The sequence below is a fragment of the Carcharhinus amblyrhynchos genome, chromosome 9 (genome assembly GCF_965287045.1).
Source record: "Carcharhinus amblyrhynchos chromosome 9, sCarAmb.v2.hapA, whole genome shotgun sequence".
NCBI lineage: Eukaryota > Metazoa > Chordata > Chondrichthyes > Carcharhiniformes > Carcharhinidae > Carcharhinus > Carcharhinus amblyrhynchos.
This window is the reverse complement of record NC_137332.1, coordinates 49825242-49849671: the sequence shown is the minus strand read 5'-3', so window position 1 is coordinate 49849671 and position 24430 is coordinate 49825242. Positions and strand designations below refer to the sequence as shown.

Below are 24430 nucleotides of genomic sequence, written 5' to 3'. Positions count from 1 at the left end.
TTTTTTACACAGAGAGCAGTGAGTGCCTGTAACTTGCTGCTGGGGGAGGTAGTGGAAGCAGATACATGACTTTTAAAGGGCATTTTGACGAATACATGAATAGGATGGGAATAGAGGGATATGGTTCCAGGAAGCATAGGGGGTTTTGGTTGAGTCAGGCATCTTGGTCGGTATAGGCTTGGAGGGCTGAAGGGCCTGTTCATGTGTTGTAATTTTCTTTGTTTTTTTGTTCTTGAAAGCGTACAATGCTTTGGTCTCAATTACTTTTGTGGTAGCGAATTCCACAAGTTGATCAATCTCTGAGTGAAGAAATTTTTCCTCATCTCATTGGTCCATGGTTTTCCCCGTATCCTCAGACTGTGACCCTTAGTTCCGACACCACTACCATTGGGAACATCCTTTCTGCATCTAACCTGTCTTGTCTGGTTAGAATTTTATAGGTTTCTATGAGATTCCTCCTCATTCTTCTAAACTCCAGTGAATATAATCTTAACCGATTCAATCTCTCCTCATACAGCTGTCCCATCTTGTCAGGGTTCAGTCTGGTAAACCTTCACTGCACTCCCTCCATAGCAAGAACATTCTTTCTCAGATAAGAAGACCAAAACAGTGCACAATATTCCAGGTATCGCCTCACTAAGGCCCTGTATAATTGCAGCAAGATATCCCTGCTCCTGTCCTCAGATCCTCCTGCTATGAAGGCCAACATAACATTTGAGTTGCCTTCTTCACAACCTGCATGTTTACTTTCAAGACTGGTGTATGAGAACACCCAGGTCTTTTTGCACATTCCCATCTCAGAATCTATTGTCATTCGGATAATAATCTGTCTTCCTGTTATGCTACTATAGTGGATAACCTCACATTTATCTACATTATGCTGTATCTGCCAAGCATTTGCCCACTTACTTAGCCTATCTAAATCACACTGATGGATTCTCCTCACAGCTCGCCCTCCCACCCACCTATATGTCATCTGCAAATTTGGAGATGTTACTCAGTTAAATCATTAATATATATAGCGAATAACTGGGGTCCTCACACTGATCCCTGGGGTACTCCAACCATCACTTGAAAAAAATACCCATTTATTCCTACTCTTTGTTCCCTGTCTGCCAACCAGTTTTCTATCCATCTCAATACACATCTCAATTAAAATCTCATGTACTTTAATTTTACATGCTAATCTCTTATGTGGGACCTTGTCAAAAATTTTTGAAAAATCCAAATAAACCACATCCACTGACTCCCTCTCATCATCAACTCTCCTTGTTGAATCTCTGAAGGATTTCAGTATATTTGTCAAGCGTGATTTTGCTTTTATAAATCCATGCTGACTTTGTCCAATCCTGCGCTATTTTCCAAGTGCTCTACTATGAAATTTTTTATAATGAACTCCAGCACTTTCCCCACTGCTGGTGTCAGGCTGGCTGGTCTATAATTCCTTGTTTTCTCTCTACCTCCCTTTTTAAATAGTGGGATTACATTAGCTACCCTCAAACCTGTGGGAACTGTTCCAAAGTCTATAGAATTTTGGAAGATGATTACCAATGCATCTACTATTTCTAGTGCCACATCCTTAAGTATTCTGGGATATAGACTATATGGCCCTGGGGATTTATCAGCCTTCAATCCCATCAATTTTCCCAACACCATTTCCCTGCCAATACTGATTTCTTTCAGATCCTCCATCTCACTAAATCCTCTGTTCCCCAACATTTCTGGTACATTATTTGTGTCCTCCTTTGTGAACAGAACCAAAGTATGTATTCATTTGATCAGCCATTTCTTTGTTCCCAATTATAAGTTCCCTTGTTCTGACTGTAAGGGACCTACATTTATTTTGGTCAATCTTTTTTGTTTCACATACCCACAGAAGTTTTTATAGTCAGTTTAAATGTTCGCTGCAAACTTCCACTCGTACTCTACTTTCCCTTTGTTAATCAATCCTTTTGTCATCCTTTGCTGAATTCTAAACTGTTCCGAATCTTCAGGATTGCTTTTCTTCTTTGGCCAATTTGTTTGCTTCTTCCTTGGATCTAATACTATCTCTAATTTCCATGCAGATTAGTCACCTTGGGTTATAGATATTTCTTAATCATATACATCTCTAATTTCCTGTTTGTTACCATTCACAACATCACTGTTTGGGGGTCTATATACAGCCTCAATAACATTTTTTGCCCCTTAGTGTTTCTCAGCTCTATCCATGCTGATTCCACATGTTGGAGCTAATATCCTTCTTTATTGTTGTTAATTTCTTCTTTCACCAGCAATGCAACTCCACCACCTTTTCTTTTTTTGTCTGTCCTTGCTAAATATTACATACCCTGAATGTTTAATTTCCATCCCTGTTCACCCTGCAGCCATGTGCCCATAATCCTGACTATTTCATACCCCTTTACAGTTATTTGTGTGATTGTTTCATCCACGTTATTGAAAATGTTCCATGCATTAAGGCACAATGGCTTAAGACTTATCTTTCCTTGTCCTGTTCCCTTATTTTTCCACTGTGGCTCTGTTGGATTTTGGCCCTTGATTTCTCTGCCTATCAATTTTCTAATTCCCCTTTCCTCCTGTTCTTATCCTTGTTTCCTCTCCTCTCTGATTCCTTGCATTGGCTCCTGTCTCCCTACCATTTTAATTTAAACCCCCCCCCAACCATCTAGCAAATACCCCCTCTAGGAGATCAATCCTGCTTGGGTGCAACCCATCCAATTTGTACTCGTCCCACCTCCCCTAGAACCAGTCCAAATGCCGCAGGAATCTAAAACCCTCCCCATCATACCATTTCTTCAGCCACATATTTACCTGATATATCCTGTTACTTCTGCTCTGACTAGCATGTGACACTGACGGTAATCCTGACATAACTACCTTTGACGTCCAACTTTTCAACTTACTTCGTAACACCCTATATTCTGCTTTAAGGACCTCATCCCTTACCTATGTCATTTGTACCAATGTTTCATGACCGCTGGCTGTTCACCTCCCCCTCCAGAATGTTCTGTAGCCACTCAGACACACTTGACCCTCACACCAGGAAGGCAACATGCTATTCTGGAATGTCATTTGCGGCCACGGAAACACATATCCGTTCCCCTTACAATTGAATACCATATAACTATTGCATTCCCACACTTTTTACTGCTCTCTTGTGCAGCAGAGACAATCACAGTATAATGAATTTGGCTGTTGCTGCTTTCCCCCCAACAGTATCCAAAGCAGTATATCTGTTTTGCAGGGGAATGGCTGCGGGAGTTTCCTACACTGCCTGCCTAGTCCTCCTGCTCTGCCTGGTGGCCACCCATTTCCTTCCTGCCTGTGGAATTTTAGCCTGCGATGTGACCACCTCTTTGGTCAGCTGTCGAGTTTTGGATTAGGGATGACAAGTTAATTTGGTTTCTGTCAACTGTCTATATTTGGCTGTTGCTAACGTTCCTTTGGATTTTGTGAACATCTGCTACACTATTTATCATTTTTTTAACAAACACAATGGCAGGGACAGACCTAAAGAGTGACTGCTAGTCATTGATATTTAATGAAAAATAACTAATATATTGCACATTGGTCAGTGATTAAGAGCTTGGATACAACACGTGCTCTTATTTAATTTCTCGGACTTGATAGGATGGCGATCTTTCTGTGTTTTTCAACTGTTGCATGGCCAGATCAGAAAGCTCCTAACAATCCCAAGGGACAATTACAACACAATATCTTTCCTTCACCAGAGTCCTTAATCTCAATAAAGATAATTATGATGGTATGAGGCTTGAGTTAGCTATGACAGATTGGGAAACATTACTGAAAGGAGGAGCAGTGGACAAGCAATGACAGGCATTCAAGGAACAAATCAGTGAATTTGAAAAGTTGTTTAAAACTGGTTGGCGCAAGTGTGGAAAGGGAACTGTGGCCAAACCATGGCTTACAAGGGAAACCAGAGATAGTATTAGATTCAAAGAATACGCATACAAATTGGCAAGAAAAAACAATAGATTTGAGGATTGGGAGCAGTTTAAAATACAGCAAAAGTGGACCAAGGGATAGAGAACTGATTGTAAAGTTTTCTGTCGGTATGTGAAGAGAAAAGAAATTTTCTATAGACATGTAAAAAGAAAACATTGGCAAAAATCAAATGTAAGCCTCTTACAATCAATAACAGGGAACAAAGAAATGGCTGAGGAACTAAATTCGTACTTTGCTTCTGTCTTCACAAAAGAAGCCTTAAATAATGTACCGGAAGTATTGAGAAACACAACTTTTAGTGAGGAGCTGAAGGGAATCAGTATTAATAGAGAAATGGTTTTGGGAAAATTAATGGGATTCGAGGTGGATAAATCTCCAGGGCCTGATGATCTTTCTGCACGCATCATTTATTTGCTTGTTTATAGCCTGCCCCACCTCTAAGTTATTATTTGGGGGCCTATAGACCACACCCACCAGTGTCTTCGTCCTCTTACTATTCCTTATCTCCACCCACAACGATTCCATGTTTTGCTGTTTAGAGCCTATATCTTCCCTTACTACCGCCCTGATATTATCCTTAATCAGCAGAGCTACCCCACCCCCTTTTTCCTCCTGTCTATCCTTCCTAAACACTTGATACCCCTGGACATTCAGCTCCCAGTCCCTGTCACCCTGCAACCGCATTTCCGTAATAGCCTGCAGATCATATCCATTTGTGCTGATCTAATAATTATTTACCTAAATCTAATAATTATTTACCTAATCTAATAATTAAATAGTAATTATTTACCAAAATTCGCTGGATTCCGGGGAAGTGCTAGAAGATTGGAAAACGTCTAATGTTATGCCGCTGTTTAAAAAAGGTACCAGACAAAAGGCAGGGAATTATAGGGCGGTTAGTTTAATGTCTGTAGTTGAAAAAATGCTTGAATCCGTCATCAAAGAAGAAATAGCGAGGCACCTAGAAAGGAATGGTTTGATAGAGCAGACGCAGCACGGATTCGTTAAGGGGAAGTCGTGTTTGACGAATTTATTGGATTTCTATGAGGATGTGACTAGTGCGGTAGACAGAGGGGAACCGGTGGATGTGATGTATTTAGATTTTCAAAAGGCGTTTGATAAGGTGCCGCACAAAAGGTTGATTCAGAAGGTTAGGGTGCATGGAGTTGGGGGTAAGGTGTTAGCGTGGATAGAGGATTGGTTGTCTAATAGGAAGCAGAGAGTTGGTATCAATGGGTGCTATTCTGATTGGCGGTTGGTGACTAGTGGAGTGCCACAGCTATTTACCATTTACCATTTATATAGATGATCTGGAGGAGGGGGCTGAGTGTAGGGTGACAAAATTTGCTGATGACACGAAGATGAGTGGTAAAGCAAATTGCACGGAGGGTGTGGAAAGTCTGCAGAGGGATCTGGATAGGCTGAGCGAATGGGCGAGGACCTGGCAGATGGAGTATAATGTTAGCAAGTATGAGGTTATCCACTTTGGCAGAAATAATAGTAGAAGGGATTACTATTTAAAGGGCGAAAAACTGCAGCATGCTACGGTGCAGAGGGACCTGGGGGTCCTTGTGCATGAGTCACAAAAACCCAGTCTGCAGGTGCAGCAGGTGATCAAGAAGGCGAATGGAATACTAGCCTTTATAGCGAGGGGGATAGAATATAAAAATAGGGAGGTCTTGCTGCAACTGTACAGGGTACTGGTGAGGCCACAGCTGGAGTATTAATAGAGAAATGGTTTTGGGAAAATTAATGGGATTCGAGGTGGATAAATCTTTACCGTGTGCAGTTTTGGTCGCCGCACTTGCGCAAGGATATTTTGGCCTTGGAGGGAGTGCAGAGGAGGTTCACTAGGCTGATACTGGAGATGAGGGGGTTGGACTATGAAGAAAGACTAAATAGACTGGATCTGTACTTGTTGGAGTTTAGAAGGATGAGGGGGGATCTTATAGAGACGTATAAGATAATGAAAGGGATGGATAGGGTAGAGGTAGAGAGATTTTTCCCGCTTAGAAAGGATAGCAGGACTAGAGGGCACAGCCTCAAGATAAGGGGGGGGGGAGCAGTTTAGTTCGGAGTTGAGGAGGAACTTCTTCACTCAAAGGGTGGTGAATCTCTGGAATTCTCTTCCCGTTGAAGTGGTGGAGGCTACCTCGGTAAATATATTTAAGTCGCGGGTAGATAGGTTTTTGACAGACAAGGGAATTAAGGGTTATGGGGAGAAAGCAGGAAAGTGGAATTGATCCACTTCAGATCAGCCATGATCTTATTGAATGGCGGAGCAGGCTCGAAGGGCTAGATGGCCTACTCCTGCTCCTATTCCTTATGTTCTTATGTTATGTTATCTTCCTCCCAAAGTACTTAAGAGAGTTGCCCTAGAATTAATAGATCCATTGGTGTTCATTTTCCAAAATACTTTGGACTCTGGAATGGTTCCTACAGATTGGAGGGTAGCTAATGTAAGACTGTTATTCAAAAGGGGAGGTCGAGAGAAAACAGGGAACTATAGAGTAGTGAGCATGGAAAAGTTGCTTGAGTCCATTATCAAGGATTTCAAAGCTCAGCATTTGGAAAGCAGTGGGAAATCAGACCTTGTCAGCATGGATTTTTGAAAGGGAGATCATGCTTGAAAATCTACTGGAATTCTTTGAGGATGTAACTGGTGGAGTTTTCCAAGGAGAATTAGTGGGTGTGGTTTATTTAGACTTTAGAAGACTTTTGACAAGGCCTCACATAGCAAATAACTATGTAAAGTTAAAGCACATGGGACTGCTGGTGGTGTCATGAGATGGATAGAAAGCTGATTAGCAGACAGGAAGCATAATTAGAATGAATGGGTCTTTTTCCAGTTGGAGGGCAGGGACGAGTGGGGTAACACAGGGATCAGTGCTAGGACCCCAACTGTTCACATTTTATATATATATGACTTCAACATGAGAACTAAATGTATCATCTGTATATTTGCAGGTGATGCTAAGTTGGGTGGGAGGGTAAGCTGTAAGGAAGATGCAGAGAAACGTCAGCATGATTTGGACAGGTTGAATGAGTGGACATACGCATAATAGATGCAATATAATGTGGATAAATGTGAGGTTATCCACTTTGGTAGCAAAAATAGAAACACGGATTATTACTTGAATTGCTGGAAATTGACAGAGGTGGATACTCAACTAGAACTTGGTGTCCTCGTGTATCAGTTACTGAAAGTAAGTGTGCAGATACAGCAGGCAGTGAAAAAGGAAAATGGTATGTTGGCCTTCATAGTGGGAGGATTTGGGTGTAGGGATGGGGATGTTTTACTGCAATTGTATAGGGCGTTGGTGAGGCCACACCTGGAGTGTTGTTTGCGGTTCTAATGTTCTTATCTGAAGGATGGTCTTGCTATAGAGGGATTACAGCAAAGGTTTAGCAGGTTGATTCCTGGAATGGCAGTGCTATCATATGAGGAGAGACAATGGGTGAGACTTTCTAGCCGTGCTCGCCCCAAAACCAGAAAACCCCATTCAAGGTCACCAAACCTTTCCATGGTCCACCCCTCTCCCACTACAATTCTCATGGCAGATGGAATGGGGGGGAAAATGTGGCCCTAAATCAGTTAGGACTATATTCAATGGAACTTAGAAGAGTGAAAGGATGTTGTGAGAAATTCTTCTAGGTGGTCTTATTAATTTAAAGACTAAATCTTTTCATTAAATATTTCATTTCACAAAGGCAAAAAAAGTTTATTCAGTTCAATGAAATTCTTCAATTAAACTATTTTTATTAAAACATTGAAATGTTAGAATCAAAAACATTACAAATTAAAAATATTCAGACAAACATACAATTAAGACAAGTCAAATTTCTTTCGGCTGAAAGGAAGATCTCTGATTTCACCCATACAGCAAATGAACTATGAGGCATTCTCAAAATATCTCACATTTTATGTCAAAAAGCAGAATAGTTATACTTTTTGTTATTACATTATACAGCCCAGCACTTAATTAAAAGCAATTTCACTTATTCACTGTTCTGTCAATCTAACAATGGCACGTCCTTTAATCAATTATAGTTTGACACTTTCAAATATTGATGTCATTCGTTTGTCCGTTTTACAGAAGTTCTCTCCCAAAAATGGCTTCTTACGATTCAGCATTTCTCCAACCAGTTTAAACCAGTTCTAATACCAAATAAAGGCACCTTTATTTTTTGGCATTATCCCCCCACCTGGATATGCATGAGTCATTTACTTTGTTGCATAATTTGTGCCTGACTTGTGCTGGTATCTTTCATGAATGCATCTTTCACTTTACTGGCATGTTACAAATTCATTTCTTCAAGACATTATTAATATGTTGTTTAAATATTTTGTGGCATTCTCAAATTATATGTTAACACATTAGCTGCTAATTATCCTCATGTTGGGTATTTAGAATTAATCAGAATTCCCAACTACAGAGGGGATCTCACAGAAACTTACAAAATTCTAACAGGGTTAGGCAGGGTAGATTCAGAAAGCATGTTCCCGATTGTGGGGGAGTCCAGACCTAGGGGTCATCGATTGAAGAGGAGGAGTAAACCTTTTAGGACTGTGGTGAGAAGAAATTTCTTTACCCAGAGAGTGGTGAAGTTGTGGAATTCACTGCCACAGAAGGTAGTTGAGGCCAAAGCATTGGGGGTTTCAAGAAGGAATCTTGGGTCTAAAGGAATCAAGGGATATGGGGGGGAAGGCGGCATCAAGGTATTGAATATGATCAGCCATGATCATAATGAAGGATGGAACAGGCTTAAAGGGCCGAGTAGCCTACTCCTGCTTCTATTTTCTCTATATGTTCCTATGTATTAAACATATTTTAATCTAGTACACCTCTGCAGCATCACAGCTCATAAAATCATTGCATTTGGTTTAAATAACTATTTCACAGACAATCATAGAATTATTATGACTCACAAGGAGGCCATTTAGCCCATTGTGTCTGCGCCAGCTCCCCATCAAGTATCATGGCTTAGCGTAATTCCCCTAACTTTTCCCCATACCCCTGTACACTTGTTGTTGTTAAACCTGCTTATTGACTTAAATATCCTATTAGCTAATTTTGACCCAATCAAAATACACAAGAATCAATTTTAACAATTTGCAAAGAACAAATGGATGTCCAGCACTTGTAATATTCTGTGTGAGAACCAAACTATTTGGAGACAATTGCAATCAAATGGGACAAGAGATGCTCAGGGAGACAAGAGATGAAATTGCTGGGCCTGTGATGAAAATCTTTGTCTCTTCACTGGACACAGGTGAGGTCCCTGAGGATTGGAGGTTAGCAAGTGTGGTACCGTTATTTAAGAAGGGTAGCAGGGATAACCCGGGTAATTATAGGCCGGTGATCTTGAAGCTCGTGGGAGGGAAGTTGTTGGAGAGGATTCTTAGAGATAGGATGTATGCACATTTAGAACAGAACAATCTCGTTAGTGACAGACAGCATGGTTTTGTAAGAGGGAGGTCATGCCTTACAAATTTGGTGGAGTTTTTTGAGGAGGTGACAAAAACGGTTGACAAAGGAAGGGCCGTGGATGTCATCTATATGGATTTCAGTAAGGCATTTGACAAAGTCCCTCATGTCAGGTTGGTGGAAAGGTTAAGGGATACAAGGAGAGGTGGCTGGATAGATACAGAACTGGCTTGGCCACAGGAGACAGAGGATATCAGTCGAAGGGTCTTTTTCCGGCTGGAAGTCTGTGACCAGTGGTGTTCCGCAGGGCTCTGTACTGGGACCTCTGCTATTTGCGATATATATATAAATGATTTGGAAGAAGGTGTAACTGGTGTGATTAGTAAGTTTGCGGGTGACACAAAGATGGCTGGACTTGCTGATAGCGATGAGCGCTGTCGGGCAATACAGCAGGATATAGATAGGCTAGAAAATTGGGCGGAGAAATGGCAGATGGAATTTAATCCAGATAAATGAAAAGTGATGCATTTTGGTAGAATTAATGTAGGGGGGAGCTATACAATAAATGGCAGAACCATCAAGAGTATAGAAACACAGAGGGACCTGGGTGTGCAAGTCCACAAATCCTTAAAGGTGGCAGCACAGGTGGAGAAGGTGTTGAAGAAGGCATATGGCATGCTTGCCTTTATAGGACGGGGTGTGGAGTATAAAAACTGGAGTCTGATGTTGCAGCTGTATAGAACATTGGTTAGGCCAAATTTGGAGTACTGCATCCAGTTCTGGTTGTCACATTACCAGAAGGACGTGGAGGCTTTGGAGAGAGTGCATAGGAGGTTTACCAGGATGTTGCCTGGTATGGAGGGTCTTAGTTATGAGGAGAGATTGGGTAAACTGGGGTTGTTCTCCCTGGAAAGACGGAGAACGAGGGGAGACCTAATAGAGGTGTATAACATTATGAAGGGTATAGATAGGGTGAATAGTGGGAAGCTTTTTCCCAGGTTGGAGGTGATGATCACAAGGGGTCACAGGCTCAAGGTGAGAGGGGAGAGGTTTAACTCAGATATCAGAGGGACTTTTTTTACACAGAGGGTGGTGGGGCCTGGAATGTACTGCCAAGTAGGATGATGGAGGCGGACACGCTGGGATCGTTTAAAACTTACCTGGATAGTGAAATGAGCAGACTGGGAATGGAGGGATACAAACGAATGGTCTAGTTGGACCAATGAGCAGCACAGGCTTGGAGGGCTGAAGGGCCTGTTTCCTGTGCTGTACTGTTCTTTGTTCTTTGACCCTGATTCTTGTAAGTTAATGAGGCTTCCATTCAATGTTCCCTCTAAAAGGTGCAGGTGTGTAACTGCACAATAATCAAGAACGTACTGTGTGGGGAAAGCCACACAAACACTATTCCCTTCACATGTCAGCCAGATGTCAGTCTTAAAAGGGACTGGGCAGTGCAACACAGAGGGCTAACAGTTAGAGGGAACATTGTTCCCACCTGATTCAGGTGGACACTTGGGCAGCTTTTGTAAATACCCCTGGCCCCAATGTCTTCTATGACCCCAGTGCCATTTCTTTCTCCCTCCTACTTGTTTATTGCCGCACTAAAATGTCCCCCCCACCCATAGGCATGCCACCCCTCTCCTTGTTTCTGCCTTTTCCCTTGCTTAGAGCCTACTGTCCCACAGGGGCTCACGTTTGCTGATTGTTCGTCTTTTCTCTCCTGGGATCTTTAGCTCTTTTCAAACCCTACCTCCAGCTGGGTTCTCAGGTACAGTGTTCCCTGGATGAAGTTCTTCATCCATGTGTTCAGTGCCCCAGAGATTCTCTCCCAAAATGCAGCCCTCTCTGATGCTCATTGCTAATTAAACTACTGATTTACCCTCGGCCTCACCTTTCCTTCCACTTGTTCCTCATCACACCCCCACCCCATTTCCAATTTCCCTCTAGTAGCCCTTCTCTTTCAGACTCTGGTTACAATGCAGGGACCTCATCGCTTCAAATCTCAGTTTCTCTGCAGCAAGTACCCCGTCTCAACTTCAATGCTGCTGTTTCTCAATTCTTTATGCTGCTTGCTCCATTGTTGCCGCTATTCAACCGTATCTGTGCCAGCTGGAACATCCAAAGTCAAAAAGCATGAACATGGTTTGTACTGCACAAGGAATCCAAATTCTGTGAAGAGGAACTAATTTCTCTGTTGTCAGATATAAGGGCAATGCAGCCAACTAAAGAGAGAAAATCTGTCTTCTCTGCTCTGCTTGATAATGTATGGGCACCAATATCTGAAGAAGGTCCCTGCGTGAGGTCCACCTCACGCAGACATTCAAATTTGTGATCCCTCTAATGAAATTACAAATGTAATGCCAAATTTAGACTGATTGTTATGTTGTGGTCCCAAAACCATTAACAGCTGAATTGAAAATGCAACAAATTCATTCCACACTGAACCTATATAACAAGCAGGAAGAATAGGCTCATCCTTTGAACTAGGCTGGATTTGAACCCAGATTCCACAAGTGAAAAGATAATCTGATCATACTAACTAATCACTAGACTAAGATATAAACTCAGTCGCTGTCAGGTGGCACATGTCAATATATTTCATACAACTGACCAACATAAGTTGACTGCAGAAAAAGTCAATGCAATCACTAGTTAAAGTTACAGAACCATGGTGCTTTATCCTATAGATAGAAGTTAGAAATGCAACCATGTTGCAACCTTTTAATATTATTGAAAAGGTTGTGATAATTTACAAGCAATGTTAAAAATCCTCAGAATTAAGGAAATAACAAATGACAAGATATTAATTTTCTATTAATACAATTGGATTTATTAATATGGAATATCAAACAAAATATGAATCATGAACATGTTACCCAGTGATAATGATCCTTTAATCAAATCATTGAGTTGGAAATGAATGAATGATTTGTAATTGGTGAGTTTTATCAGATTTCTAGGTGGATTAATGTTGTGCAAATGAATGTTTGGCATGCGTCGTTCAACTCATGTATTGCAACCTAGTAACTATAAATGAATTAACCATGGCCAGACACAAAGATGTTGAGCAGATCTTTTTAAACATTTAGTAAATCTTTGTCTTCTTAGAAAACTTTTAAAGGAACACATCTGGCAGAAAGGTTCTTGGCAAAATATTTTCTTAGAAGAGCCATCTGTTTTCTTTGTATTGATGACATGTGATTTTATACATTGGCATAATTTTTATTCTGCTTGCAAATGGTCTGTCAAACTCTTTCTTGTGAAAAACAAGCTTTGTTGTGTTTTTATTTTGCATTGTTAAATCTGCAGAAAAAAATACCTTTTCTGTAACAAATGATTCATTCTTTATAAAATTATGAAGGGCGTAGATAGGGTGAACAGTGGGAAACTTTTTCCCAGGTTGGAGGTGACTAATACAAGGGGTCACAGGTTCAAAGTGAGGAGGGCAAGGTTTAACATAGATGTGAGAGGGACGTATTTTACACAGAGGATGGAGGGGGCCTGGAATGCACTGCCAAGCAAGGTGGAAGAGGTGGACACTCTGGGATCATTTAAGTCTTATCTGGATAGCCACACAAACAGACTGGGAATGAAGGGATACAAATAAATATTCTAGTTGGAAGCATGAGTGGCGCAGGCTTGGAGGACCGAAGGGCCTGTTTCCTTTGCTGTATTGTTCTTTGTTCTTTAGAGGAGTAGTTTGGTAAGAGCAACTTTCCTGTTTTTTTTTAAAGGGGAGGTACACTTTTACTTGCATGTCTTAGATCATTTTAAACATTGGGCATTGAAATGTTGGTATAATCAGAGAGTCCTATAAATCTTCTATCAAAGCCAATTGTCAAGCTAGCATGTGCCACAGAATCAGTATATAATACTGTGGTATATTACTAGGTTGTTAATGACCATTTCTGGTTTGGAACCCCCCCCATATTTGTATCCTGAAGTGTCTGAGAAGTTGATGGGTGGATTTCCAACAAAACTATTTGATGACACAATGTGAGACCAGGTTCTGTGCAGAGGCCTGAAATTGTTCAGCCTTTTATATTGAAATGGCCGTTCTGGCTTTTTGGGAAAATCTCTTCAGCTGTTCTGGTGTACCCCATCCACGCTGGTACAGTGATTAGCACTGCTGCTTTGCAGCACCAGGGACCTAGGTTTGATTCACAGCTTGGGTCACTGTCTGTGCGGAGTCTGCATGTTCTTCCCGTGTCTACATGCGTTTCCTCCAGGTGCTCCAGTTTCCTCCCGTAGTCCAAAGATGTGTGGGTTAGGTGGATTGACCATGCTAAATTGTCCCTTAGTGACAGGGAGACTAGCTACGGTACATGCACGAGGTTATGGGATAGGGCCTGGATGGGATTGTGGTCTGGTGCAGACTCAATGGGCTGAATGGCCTCCTTCTGCACTGTAAGGATTCTATGATTCTATTCTATGATTCTTAACTGTCTTGTGGGATCACTGACAATTTCTGTGTGAGGGGTAGATCCAGCACTCTCTGTCAAGCTACTGGCAGCTGTGCCTATCTCTGCCAATTTAGGAAGGGTCAGCAGCAGAAGTCAGATGTCCAGGATGTGTCCCACTGCACATTTTGGGGGCCAGTCAGAAGTTGAACATCTTGAATATTGAGGCAGTTGAAATCCACAAGTTTCTACTTCGCCCATGGCTACTCCACAAAATTTTCTTCCTATGGATATTAGTTTACAAATGACCAAGTTAAATTTAATCTGCTATCGATTTGCCCAATTAATCCATCAATCAACTCAATCTATTTCACGTTATTATCCATACAGATATTAATTTTGTGTGCATTGCTCAGTCATTAAAAAATGACATGTAAATGAACAGTGATAAAATAGAGAAAATTACCCTGTCACAGAGATCTAACTTTAATTAAAATGGGGATTAAAAAATATTCAGTTGCATTAAATAATCGGCCAATGAGCCCAAATCTGAATGCATATCCTCGTTCATACATCAAACTCTTCTAAAAGTTATGGAGAAAGATATAAATGAAGGTTTTTAACTTTTCCCTGATTTCTTTTCATCAACAGTAATCCTAAAACAAAGGGTAATTTTGTGACCTTTCTGTTCAGATCCCACTTGGAGTATTGTGAGTAGTTTTGGGCCCCGTGTCTAAGTAAGGATGTATTGGCCTTAGAAAGGGTTCAGACGAGGTTCACGAATGAAGAGCTTGTCATATGAGGAACAGTTGAGGACTCTGTGTTTGTACTCATTGGAGTTTAGAAGGATGAAACTTACAAAACACTGCGAGACCTGGATAGGATATTTCCACCAGTAGGAAAAGCTAGAACTAGAGGGCACGATCTCAGACTAAAGGGACAGCCCTTTAAAACAGAGATGTGGTGAATCTGTGGAATTCTTGGCCACAAAAGACGATAGAGGCCAGCTCATTGAGTGTCTTTAAGACAGAGATAGATAAATTCTCGATTAAGGAGATCAGGGGTTATGGGGAAAAGGCAGGAGAATGAGGATGAGAAAAACATCAGCCATGATTGAATGGCGGAGCAGACTTGATGGGCCAAGTGACCTAATTCTGCTCTTATGTCTTACGGTCTTATTTTCATTGCTTTAGACACACTCAATTTTGTCAGAATAAGTCTGTATATATGATATATAATGTATTATCTAATGGGCTGAATTTTCCACTCCCAATCTCAAAATGCCAGGTGTATATATAAACAGATCCTTCGGTCCAACTCATCCATGCTGCCCCCTTTTTTAACCCTAAACTAGTCCCAATTGCCTGTGCTTGGCCCATATCTCTCTATACCCATCTTACCCATATAACTGTCTAAATGCTTTTTAAAAGACAAAATTGTACCCACCTCTTCTACTACCTCTGGCAGCTTGTTCCACACACTCAACACCCTCTGTGTGAAAAAAATTGCCCCTCTGGATCCTTTTGTATCTTTGCCCTCTCACCTTAAACTCGTGCCCTCCAGTTTTAGATTCCCCTATGTTTGGGAAAAGATATTGATAGCTGATCTATGCCCTTCATTATTTTATAGACCTCTATAAGATCATCCCTAAGCCTCCAATGCTCCAGAGAATAAGTTCCAATCTATCCAACCTCTCCTTATAACTCAAACCATCAAGTCCTGGGAGCATCCTAGTAAATCTTTACTGCACTCTTTCTAGTTTAATTATATCCTTTCTATAATAGGGTGGCCAGAACTGTATACAGTGTGGCCTTACCAATGTCTTGTACAACTTCAACAAGACTTTCCAACTCCTGTATTCAATGTTCTGACTGATGAAACCAAGCATGCTGAATGCCTTCTTCACCACCCTATCCACCTGTGACTCCACTTCCAAGGGGTTATGAACATGTATCCCTAGATCTTTGTCCTGTAACTGGGGAGAGTTACAGAACAAAGAGATCTAGGGATACATATATATATATAAATTTATTAAATCGCCCTGAAGTCTAAGGCTGGAATTTTCTCGTCCGGCCTGCCACGGGAATCATAGCAGGCAAGGGGCGGACTGTGCAACAGTCCATTGACCTCTTGCAGGATTTTCTGGTTTTGTGGCGAATACAGCTGGAAAATCTTGCTCTTGATTTCTCCCCAAGGACTAGACCTAGCTTGTAATGTTTATCTGAAGAAATCCAGTTATTTAAGCTTGTCATCTTGCATCACTACAGTGGCTGACAGCAATGTCACACTGTGGCAGGTTTCTACAACTTCTCACAGCCATTCTCTGTGTTTTGTTAAGGCAGACTTTCCCAAGAGCTCAGAGAAACTGCCAAAATTATCATTATGTGGTCAGAATCAGAAGCCCTCTGAATAGAATATTCACCTGATTCTGGAAAATAGAATGCCTGGACCATTTTATGAAATTTAAAGGGGTAGTTTATATCCTTGTGAATTCCCTCCCAACTACTATTACTTTACCAATGTTAACTAACATTGAAACTTCCTTAACTAATTCAAATCTTGAGAACTGCCACTTTACCCTGAATAGTCTCACTAGTTGTTTGATAGATGTTACCCTCAAGTAAGGGACAGCCAAAGACAATGACCACTTTTGTGCAGAATTTTCAACTATCTGCCATTCCTTTCCCTCCATTCTGTGACCTCATTTGTTTCTCACTGGAGCTTTACTTCTCTGTGCATCATATCCTTTTACACCATCTGTCAAGCCACTCATTAATATATCCAATCTGTTCCTCCCTTTGAGACACAGCATGCGGCACTGGGAATAATCATAAGAAGTTTTGTTCTTCAATCTACTACAGCCATCACCCTGCCTCAGCTCATCTGCTACAAATCCTCATTCTTACCTTTTGTTCCCTCGGACCTTGACTATTCCAACACATTCCTGGCATGTCTCCCAGATTCTACTCTATAATCTTGGAGTCATCCAAACTTCTGCTGCCCATGTCTGTTCAACTTGTGTTTGCAAATCTACATTGGCTTCCATTCTAACAGCACCTTGATTTTAAAATTATTCTTCTTCTTTTCAAAATTTTCTATGGCCTGAATTCTCCTTTTCTCTGTAATCTCCTTCAGCCCCACAAACCTCTAAGGAATCTGCACTTATCTAATTCCAGTCTTTTGAGCATCCCCGCTTTATCCTTCCCACCATTGGTGACTTTAGCTGCCTAAATGCTGCAAATGCTCCACACCACTTCCAAACCTCTGTACCTCACTTTCCTCTTTTTAGGACACTTCTTAAAATCTCTCTTTGAGCAAACCTTCTTGTCACTTGACCTAATATCACCTTATGTGGCTTGGTGTCCATTTCATTTGATATTGTTCCAGTTAAGTACTTTGGGTTGCTTTACTATGTTAAAGGCACTATATAAATACAAGCTGCCATTGTCCTTGTGTTTATTTTAAGGATTGTCCCATTTTCGTAAACCCTCAGTTCTCATTCTATGTTGCAGTTTGATCACCTTCCCCATGCAGTTGTTTTCACCCACAGAAAAAGCTCAAACATTAGGGCTGGAATGTTATGGCCATTCACGCTGGCAGGATCTTCCCATCCTGGATGCCAAATTCTCCAACCTCGCTGTAGCAGGAGCATGGACAACCAGTAAAATCACACCCTCAATATTTACTGTGCACGTCTATACTCCCAGTGGCTTCCTGCCCTGGTTTTCCATTACTTTTCTTCTCTATTGCTCCATCGTCCAATAAAGCACAGCCTGCTTACCTCTCATATCCTGTTATTACTGAAGTAATTTCATCCTTAATCATGAAGGCTACTCCTCCTCCACTACTATCTTCCCTAACCTGTAGACCTTATAACCTGGTCAAGATAGGTCTCAGACTTGACCTTTCTGCAAACATTAGTTACCATATCAAAAATTCCAAGCTGAATTTGCACTCACTAAAGTCCTTGTGGCCAGCCCATTCATCATTTCGCTGGAACACTGGTCCCAATCATGTTCAGTGGATCCTCTTCCAATGATACAGTTCCTTTCTGTTCAAAGCCTGGTACCAGTGTCACATGATGTGAACTCCCTTTTCTTCTGCAGCATTCCTTCAACCTGCCTATTCTGTTTATCCTTATTCCTTATGTTGTTGCTGCCATCTTTGATGATAACAACTGTCTCCTTCCCTCTCCAGTGTCCTTTCAAGAAGTCTTTCACTGTGGCACCAGGCACACAACACATCAACACTCTTAATATTGTTAATAAAAGATGCCATCTGTCACCCTAACTATTGAATCTGTTACATGAACCCCATTACGCACTTACCCAGACCTTCAGCTTCTCTTTATCATAGCCTCCTTCAGCACAGTGTTTCCTAGTTGTCCTTCAGCCAATTTTCATCCATATTGTCACAGGTAGCTACCACATTGCACCATTTGGACAGCATCAGTTTCTGCAGATGTCCATTCAGCTTCTTGCCTGGATTCCCTTACACCAGTCGTCACTCCAATCCCTTTCTGAAACTGCACCTCCCTACGAGATGTGACTGAAGTCTGAAGCCAACCATTCACAAACTTCTCATCCATCCTTATGTGACAGTGTAGCTCCAGTTTGCACTCCAGCTGAATGATTAAGTTGAAGAGATTTAAGACAGTTGACTGTACACTCAGTCAATAGTTTCACTACTCAAAATGGACACATACTGCAGTCCTGCCCTGCCATATCTTAACCTAGATTTATAATGTTATTTACATCTACTTTTTAGTTTGATGTGTAAAAGAAATACAAATGACTCTAAACACTAAAACACTGGACAAAACATATAAATATTTGTTCCCTCAAGCCACTTCAAGTATTGAAGACAAAAACAGCATCTCCTCCACAATTTGGCACTTTCCCAACCTTTACCCTCTATTACCAACTACTCTGCAAGACCACTTTGTGCTGTTGTTGTTCGTCTGTCATCGTCAATGAGAACCTCAACACAATTAGTCATTTTGAGGCTGGAGGCGATGTGTCTGAAGATGACTGATTAGACCAATTCGGTCACGGGATGTCCTGGCACATATTGGATAGACTTGTGTAGACACTGTAGTTGTTGCGCTGGTGGCTCTGGACTTGTGCAGCTCACGCTTAAGTTGTGCTTCAGCAATGCACCTTGTTTTGTAAGCTTGACAGCCTTTGTGGATGAGGCAGCGCCACGTGGGGTGGTTTTGTGCCAGCGTTTCCCAGGTGGTCATGTCTATGTCAAGCAACTTCAGGGAGGCCTTGAGTGTGTCTTTGTAATGTTTCTTCTGGCTTCCATGCGAGCATCTTCCAGCAGAGAGTTCCCCAAAAAGGAGCTGCTTGAGTATGTGCTTGTCTGACATACGGCTGACATGACCTGCCCACTGGGTCTGCGCTCTCATCAGCAGTGTGTGGACTGATGGTAGATTTGCTCTAGACAGAACTTCAGTGTCTGGTACTTTGTCTCGCCATCGGATGTGTAATATTGTGTGAAGACAAGTCATGTGGGAATGATTGAGCTGTCTTGCATGCCTTCGATATACAGTCCACGTTTCACAGGCATACAGGAGGGTAGTGAGTACCATGGCGCTGTAGACCTTCAGTTTTGTTGCTGGGCTGATTCCTCGACATTCCCATATAGTGGAGCACAGTCTACCGAAAGCAGAACTTGCCTTTGCAATTCTGCAGTTAACTTCTGTATCAATAGTCGCTGCTTGGGAGAGGGTGTTGCCAAGATAAGTGAACTGGTCCACTGCCTGTAGTATTGATTGTGATTATGGGTTCTGTGTACGGTGCATGAGGACGCAGGCTGGTGCATGACTTTGGTCTTTTTAATGTTGATGGTGAGTCCAAAGTTGTCACAAGCCGTGGAAAATTTGTTGATACTGACTTGCATCTCGCTCTGAGCCAGTATACAGGACGCAGTCATCGGCAAAGAGGAAGTTTCTCAGAACAGTCTCCTTCACTTTGGTAATAGCTTGAAGTCTTCTCAGGCTAAAGAGCTTCCCATCCACTCTGCACTTGAGGCTGATTCCAGCAACACTGTCCTGGAAGGCATCGTTCAGCATGGCAGTAAACATCATGCTGAACAGTGTGGATGCGAGCACACAACCCTGTTTGACGTCATTGGTGACTGGGAATGCCTCAGAGGATTCTCCGCCATTCTGGCCATCATGCCATCATGGAACTGGTGTACCATCTGAATAAATTTGGGCGTGGGGGGTTGGGGGGGAGCCAAACTTTGACATGATCCTCCATAGGCCTTGTCGGCTGACAGTGTCAAAGGCTTTCGCGAGGTCAACAAAGGTTGTGTAGAGTTCACGATTCTGCTCCTGATGCTTCTCCTGAAGTTGGCACACAGCAAAAATCATGTCAGTAGTCCCACAATCTTTGCGGAAGCCACACTATGACTCTGGAAGCAGGCCCAGCTCCATTTGAATGACCAGATAATTTAGCAGGACTCTTGCGAGGGTTTTTCCTGTGATGGAGAGCAGCGAGATTCCTCGGTGGTTGTCGCATACTTGCCGATTGCCCTTCCTCTTGTAGAAGTGTACGATGGAAGCATCTTTAAGTTCCTGAGGAATGGATCCTTGCTTTCAAAAGGACTGGAGCAACGCGGTGAGTTTCTCGATAAGCACAGGACTAGCAGTTTTGTAGATCTCTGCAGGAATGGTATCTGCCCCTGGGGCTTTGCCACTGGATAGCTGGCTGACAACTTTTGTGAATTCGGCTACTACCAGTGGGTCATCCATGGCTCTGTTGATATCGACCAGAGGAATCCTGTCTATTGCCTCATCGTCAATAGATGACAGTTGGTTGAGGACGGCTTCAAAGTATTCATCCCATCTCTGCAGGATCTGAGCCTTCTCTGTAATGAGAGTTGTAGAATCTGTACTCAGGAGGGGGAAACTCCCAAGAGTTCGATGTCCATAGAGAGTGCTATGGGCTTCATAGAACCGTTTCAAGTCATTTCTGTCAGCATATCCCTGTATTTCATCTGCCTTGGCACTCAGCCAGGCATCCTGCATTTTACGCAGTTTATTCTGGACTGTCCTGTGAGCACTGGTAAAAGCATTTTTCTTGCAGCTAGTGATAGGTCGTTCTGACAGGCCCGATGAAGACGGTGCTTTTCAACAAGTAGAGCCTGTATCTCCTCATCATTCTCACACGGCTTGCAGGTAGAGGCCAGAGCATCTTCAGTGCAGATTTATGAACAGCATCCCTGAAGCATTCCCAGTCATCCTCAGTGCTGCCTGCGAGGTGTAGGTCAGCAAGCTTGATTTCTAATCTTCAGCCAGTGCTGAAGCTATGCTGGGGTGCTTTAACTTGGCCACATTGATTGTTTTCATAATCTTGCTTCCTTGTGGTCGCCTGTTGGGTCTGATGCGGACCCTCATTTTGGAAACAATGAGCCTGTGATCTGTCCAGCAGTCAGCACCACACATGGCCTTGGTCACTCTGACATCCTGCCTGTCTTTTCTCCTGACAATGACATAGTCGATAAGATGCCAGTGCTTAGAGCGGGGGTGCATCCGGGAGGTCTTGTTATGGGTAGGCAGACAGAAGGTTGTGTTGGTGATAAGGAGGTCATGTGCCGCACAGATCTTCATTAAGAGTAGGCTGTTACTGTTACTCTTGCCCACTCCATGCCTCCCAATGACTCCCTGGCAGATTGCAGAGTCACACCCTACTCTTGCATTGAAATCACCAAGCAAGATCAGCTTGTTGGTACTGCTCACTGCTGATAGTAGGGCATCTCCGTAGAACTTGTCTTTCATCTTGTCTGGGTTGTTCATTGTGGAAGCATAGGCGCTGATCAGGGTGGCTTGACTTCTGTTCTGTAGCAGAAGCTGTAATGTTATAAGCCAGTTGTTCACACCCTTGGGTAGACTATCAAGTTTCCGAACAAGGTGATTCCTGACGGTGAATCCAACTCCAGCATCACGACACTCATCGCTGCTGCAACTGCTCCAGAAAAACGTGTATCTACCTCCAGTTTCAGTCAACTGACCTACGTTGGCAAAACGAGTTTCGCTCAGGGCTGCAATGTCAATGTTGTATCTTGCATAAGGCTGTTCTTCTCTCTGGTCTGTCTGCTGTAGGGTTGTCCAAAATCGTGCGCATGTTCCAAGTGCCAGTGGTGAGCGGTGTCACCTTGTGTTTTATTTTGTTTGTTCTGCCAGCTGCGGTAAACTGGCCAGGGTGTAGTGAAGCAGGCAATGTTTAGGGCACCTTTTCTAGCTCCTTCCTCATTCTGCAGAGGTGAGCAGTGCGTTCCTGAAGAGGACTGCTCAGTCGCCCAGGTAGACGCTGAGTTCCACTGATGCTTCAGTCAGCGGAAAATGACCATTAGACCTGAGCCACCTGTGTGCAGGTTCATGACTACAGCTCCCAGTGTATCCACACCTGCTGCTTCATCGCTCGCCCATCGCCACAGGACTTCAAGGGTTGAACAGGACACGTGATGATGATGATAATGGTGTCAAGACTAGCGCTTGATTTGGATTAAAGTGAGGGAGAGTTGTACAGCATCAGCCTCACTCTCTCTTCCCAATTCCCATCTGGATCCAGTAGCTACTTTGTGCTACAGACAAGAAGTCAGTGCAGTAATCTGCTTGTCTGTAACTCCACTCATAGTTGGAGAGTCTGTTGCATGAAGACCAGTCAACTGGGAAGGGCTCCAGTGGATCTCCAGCATCTGTGTAACTATAATACACCAAAGGCTACTGCCTTTGAAAAGAGATTAGAAGGGAACATCTGAAGGGAGAAAAATAATTTACAATAGTGGAAAAACTTGACTGCTGCATGGGTTTCCAAATGGTGACTTTAGTTATGACACATCAAGAACACGTCAAGTAAATTAGTGTTTAAGAAAATCAAGTAAAAAAATTATGTAGGAAGTATTGTAAAATTTTATTGATTTTGGGCATTTGTTTTATCAAGGTGCAATAGCTTTCATGATATTAGGGAATACTAAGGATGTTTACTCTGCTTCATAATCATCTGTTTATCAGATGGTCTGATTACCTGATTGGAGTATTAATATCTCATCACAGAATCACAGGAAGTGATACTTGCACCAGGTTGCAACTTTGAGTGACCAGGATGGAACTGAGATGAAGATAAACTGGCACCTGTCCAATTTTTGATTAGGGTGTCTGTAATTTGTAAGATATGAACTTGACACCAGTGGTAATTTCAATGCACTGCGCTTGGTACAATCCTCAATGAGCTTAAGTCAGAAAAAGAGCATCAATTAAAAATGAAACAACCACAATTGTTATTGGTGAGGCTCTGTCCTGAGTGTAGACATTGACAGTCTTTCCCTCTAATGGTATGTAGCCAAGATTTCTGTTTGGATTTATGAGCCTGTGATTTACCCTCCATTAAAGTTAATGGGCACAATGGCTCTAGGCTGGCAAGTACAGAAACTGTACTGTATTTTGTAAGTCAATTTTAAGCTCTGTGTCTTGAGTTTTCAATAAAATTTCATCAGCAATGAGGAAGCTATCAGGCTTAATTTAGTTTCCAACCCTGTTCTGTCCTCTGTACAGTTGCCCTTTGCAGCAGTAGAATGATACGTACAGCACAGAGGAACCCTAACAAGAAAACATATGGAGGGATGGGCAGCGGTAAGGGGAAGTGTCATGGCCGACTTTGATCCTTTCTTGGCCCAAAGTCCACTGCCTAGCAGTTAGGAGTAAAATTTCTTGCTAGGATCTTCCTTTCCTCAGCCCAAGGGAACTGAAAGTATGATTTATATTTAGTAAAATTATTGCTTTGTCAAGAATGAGTTTTTTTTCGTGTCTGTCACTTTAACTTTTTGACAATGAAGCTTTGTTCACAAATCTATCACTCTCTGACCAGGTATCTCTTCTCTCTTCCCTTTTGCTGATCACAGAGGCGCAGTCCAGTGAGTATCCCTTTATATTGTGCTTCACATATTTCGAATGCTTCGATTTTTTTTATCCATTTTGTTTATTGGAGGAAAGAGATGTCATTGGAAAGTGACTTACTTACAGCCACTGTAGATTCAAAAGAAATGCATGTTGCTTATATAAATTTTTAAATATACTTAACACTTTGCATTGCTACTAGTGGGTTATCAGTAATTAATGTTGTTGCAGTAAAGAGTGCATTATATTTCAAACTACTTAGAATAAAATAACTTAAAGTAAGACTTAACTGATTGGCTTTGTGACTCTTAATGAGTTTAAACATTCAGTCAGATGAAACATGCTGACAAAGGCTGTTACTTGGTACTGAAGAAAGTATCCACTAAGATCTAATGCCCGTGTTACTTTCGGATTCTTGGTGAATTTGAATTCTCATCCTTTACCGAACATGTTGAGTTCTCAGCTCATACTGCCACAATTACCTTGCTGCAACTGGTTAATCATTTGCAGTGCAAGAGAATTATTTGAATTTATTGGAGCGTTTATTTATTTTTACTTGGGTCAGGAGTAATGCTGACTAAATTGCATTCATTGCTCAATCCTAGTTTCCCAAGGAAACTACTGATTTATCTGAACCATTAGTGTTAGTTCTGATACATAATTGTGTGGGGTGTATAATGGGCAGTTGAGATAAAATTGCCTATTTTGTGAGATTGCCCAATGTCAAAATT

At 42.0% G+C, this 24430-nt stretch overlaps 1 protein-coding gene across 6 annotated transcripts in view; it reads left to right on the top strand.

Moving 5' to 3' along the window:
• The window catches only part of sgip1a (SH3GL interacting endocytic adaptor 1a), a 194875-nt gene that overhangs the window by 102364 nt on the left and 68081 nt on the right, over window positions 1–24430 (top strand). For all 6 annotated transcript variants that reach the window (XM_080195591.1, XM_080195594.1, XM_080195595.1 and 3 more), the window contains one exon: window positions 23705–23716. In XM_080195591.1, the coding sequence (XP_080051717.1) occupies window positions 23705–23716 (12 nt within the window). The remainder of the gene's footprint in view (window positions 1–23704; window positions 23717–24430) is intronic.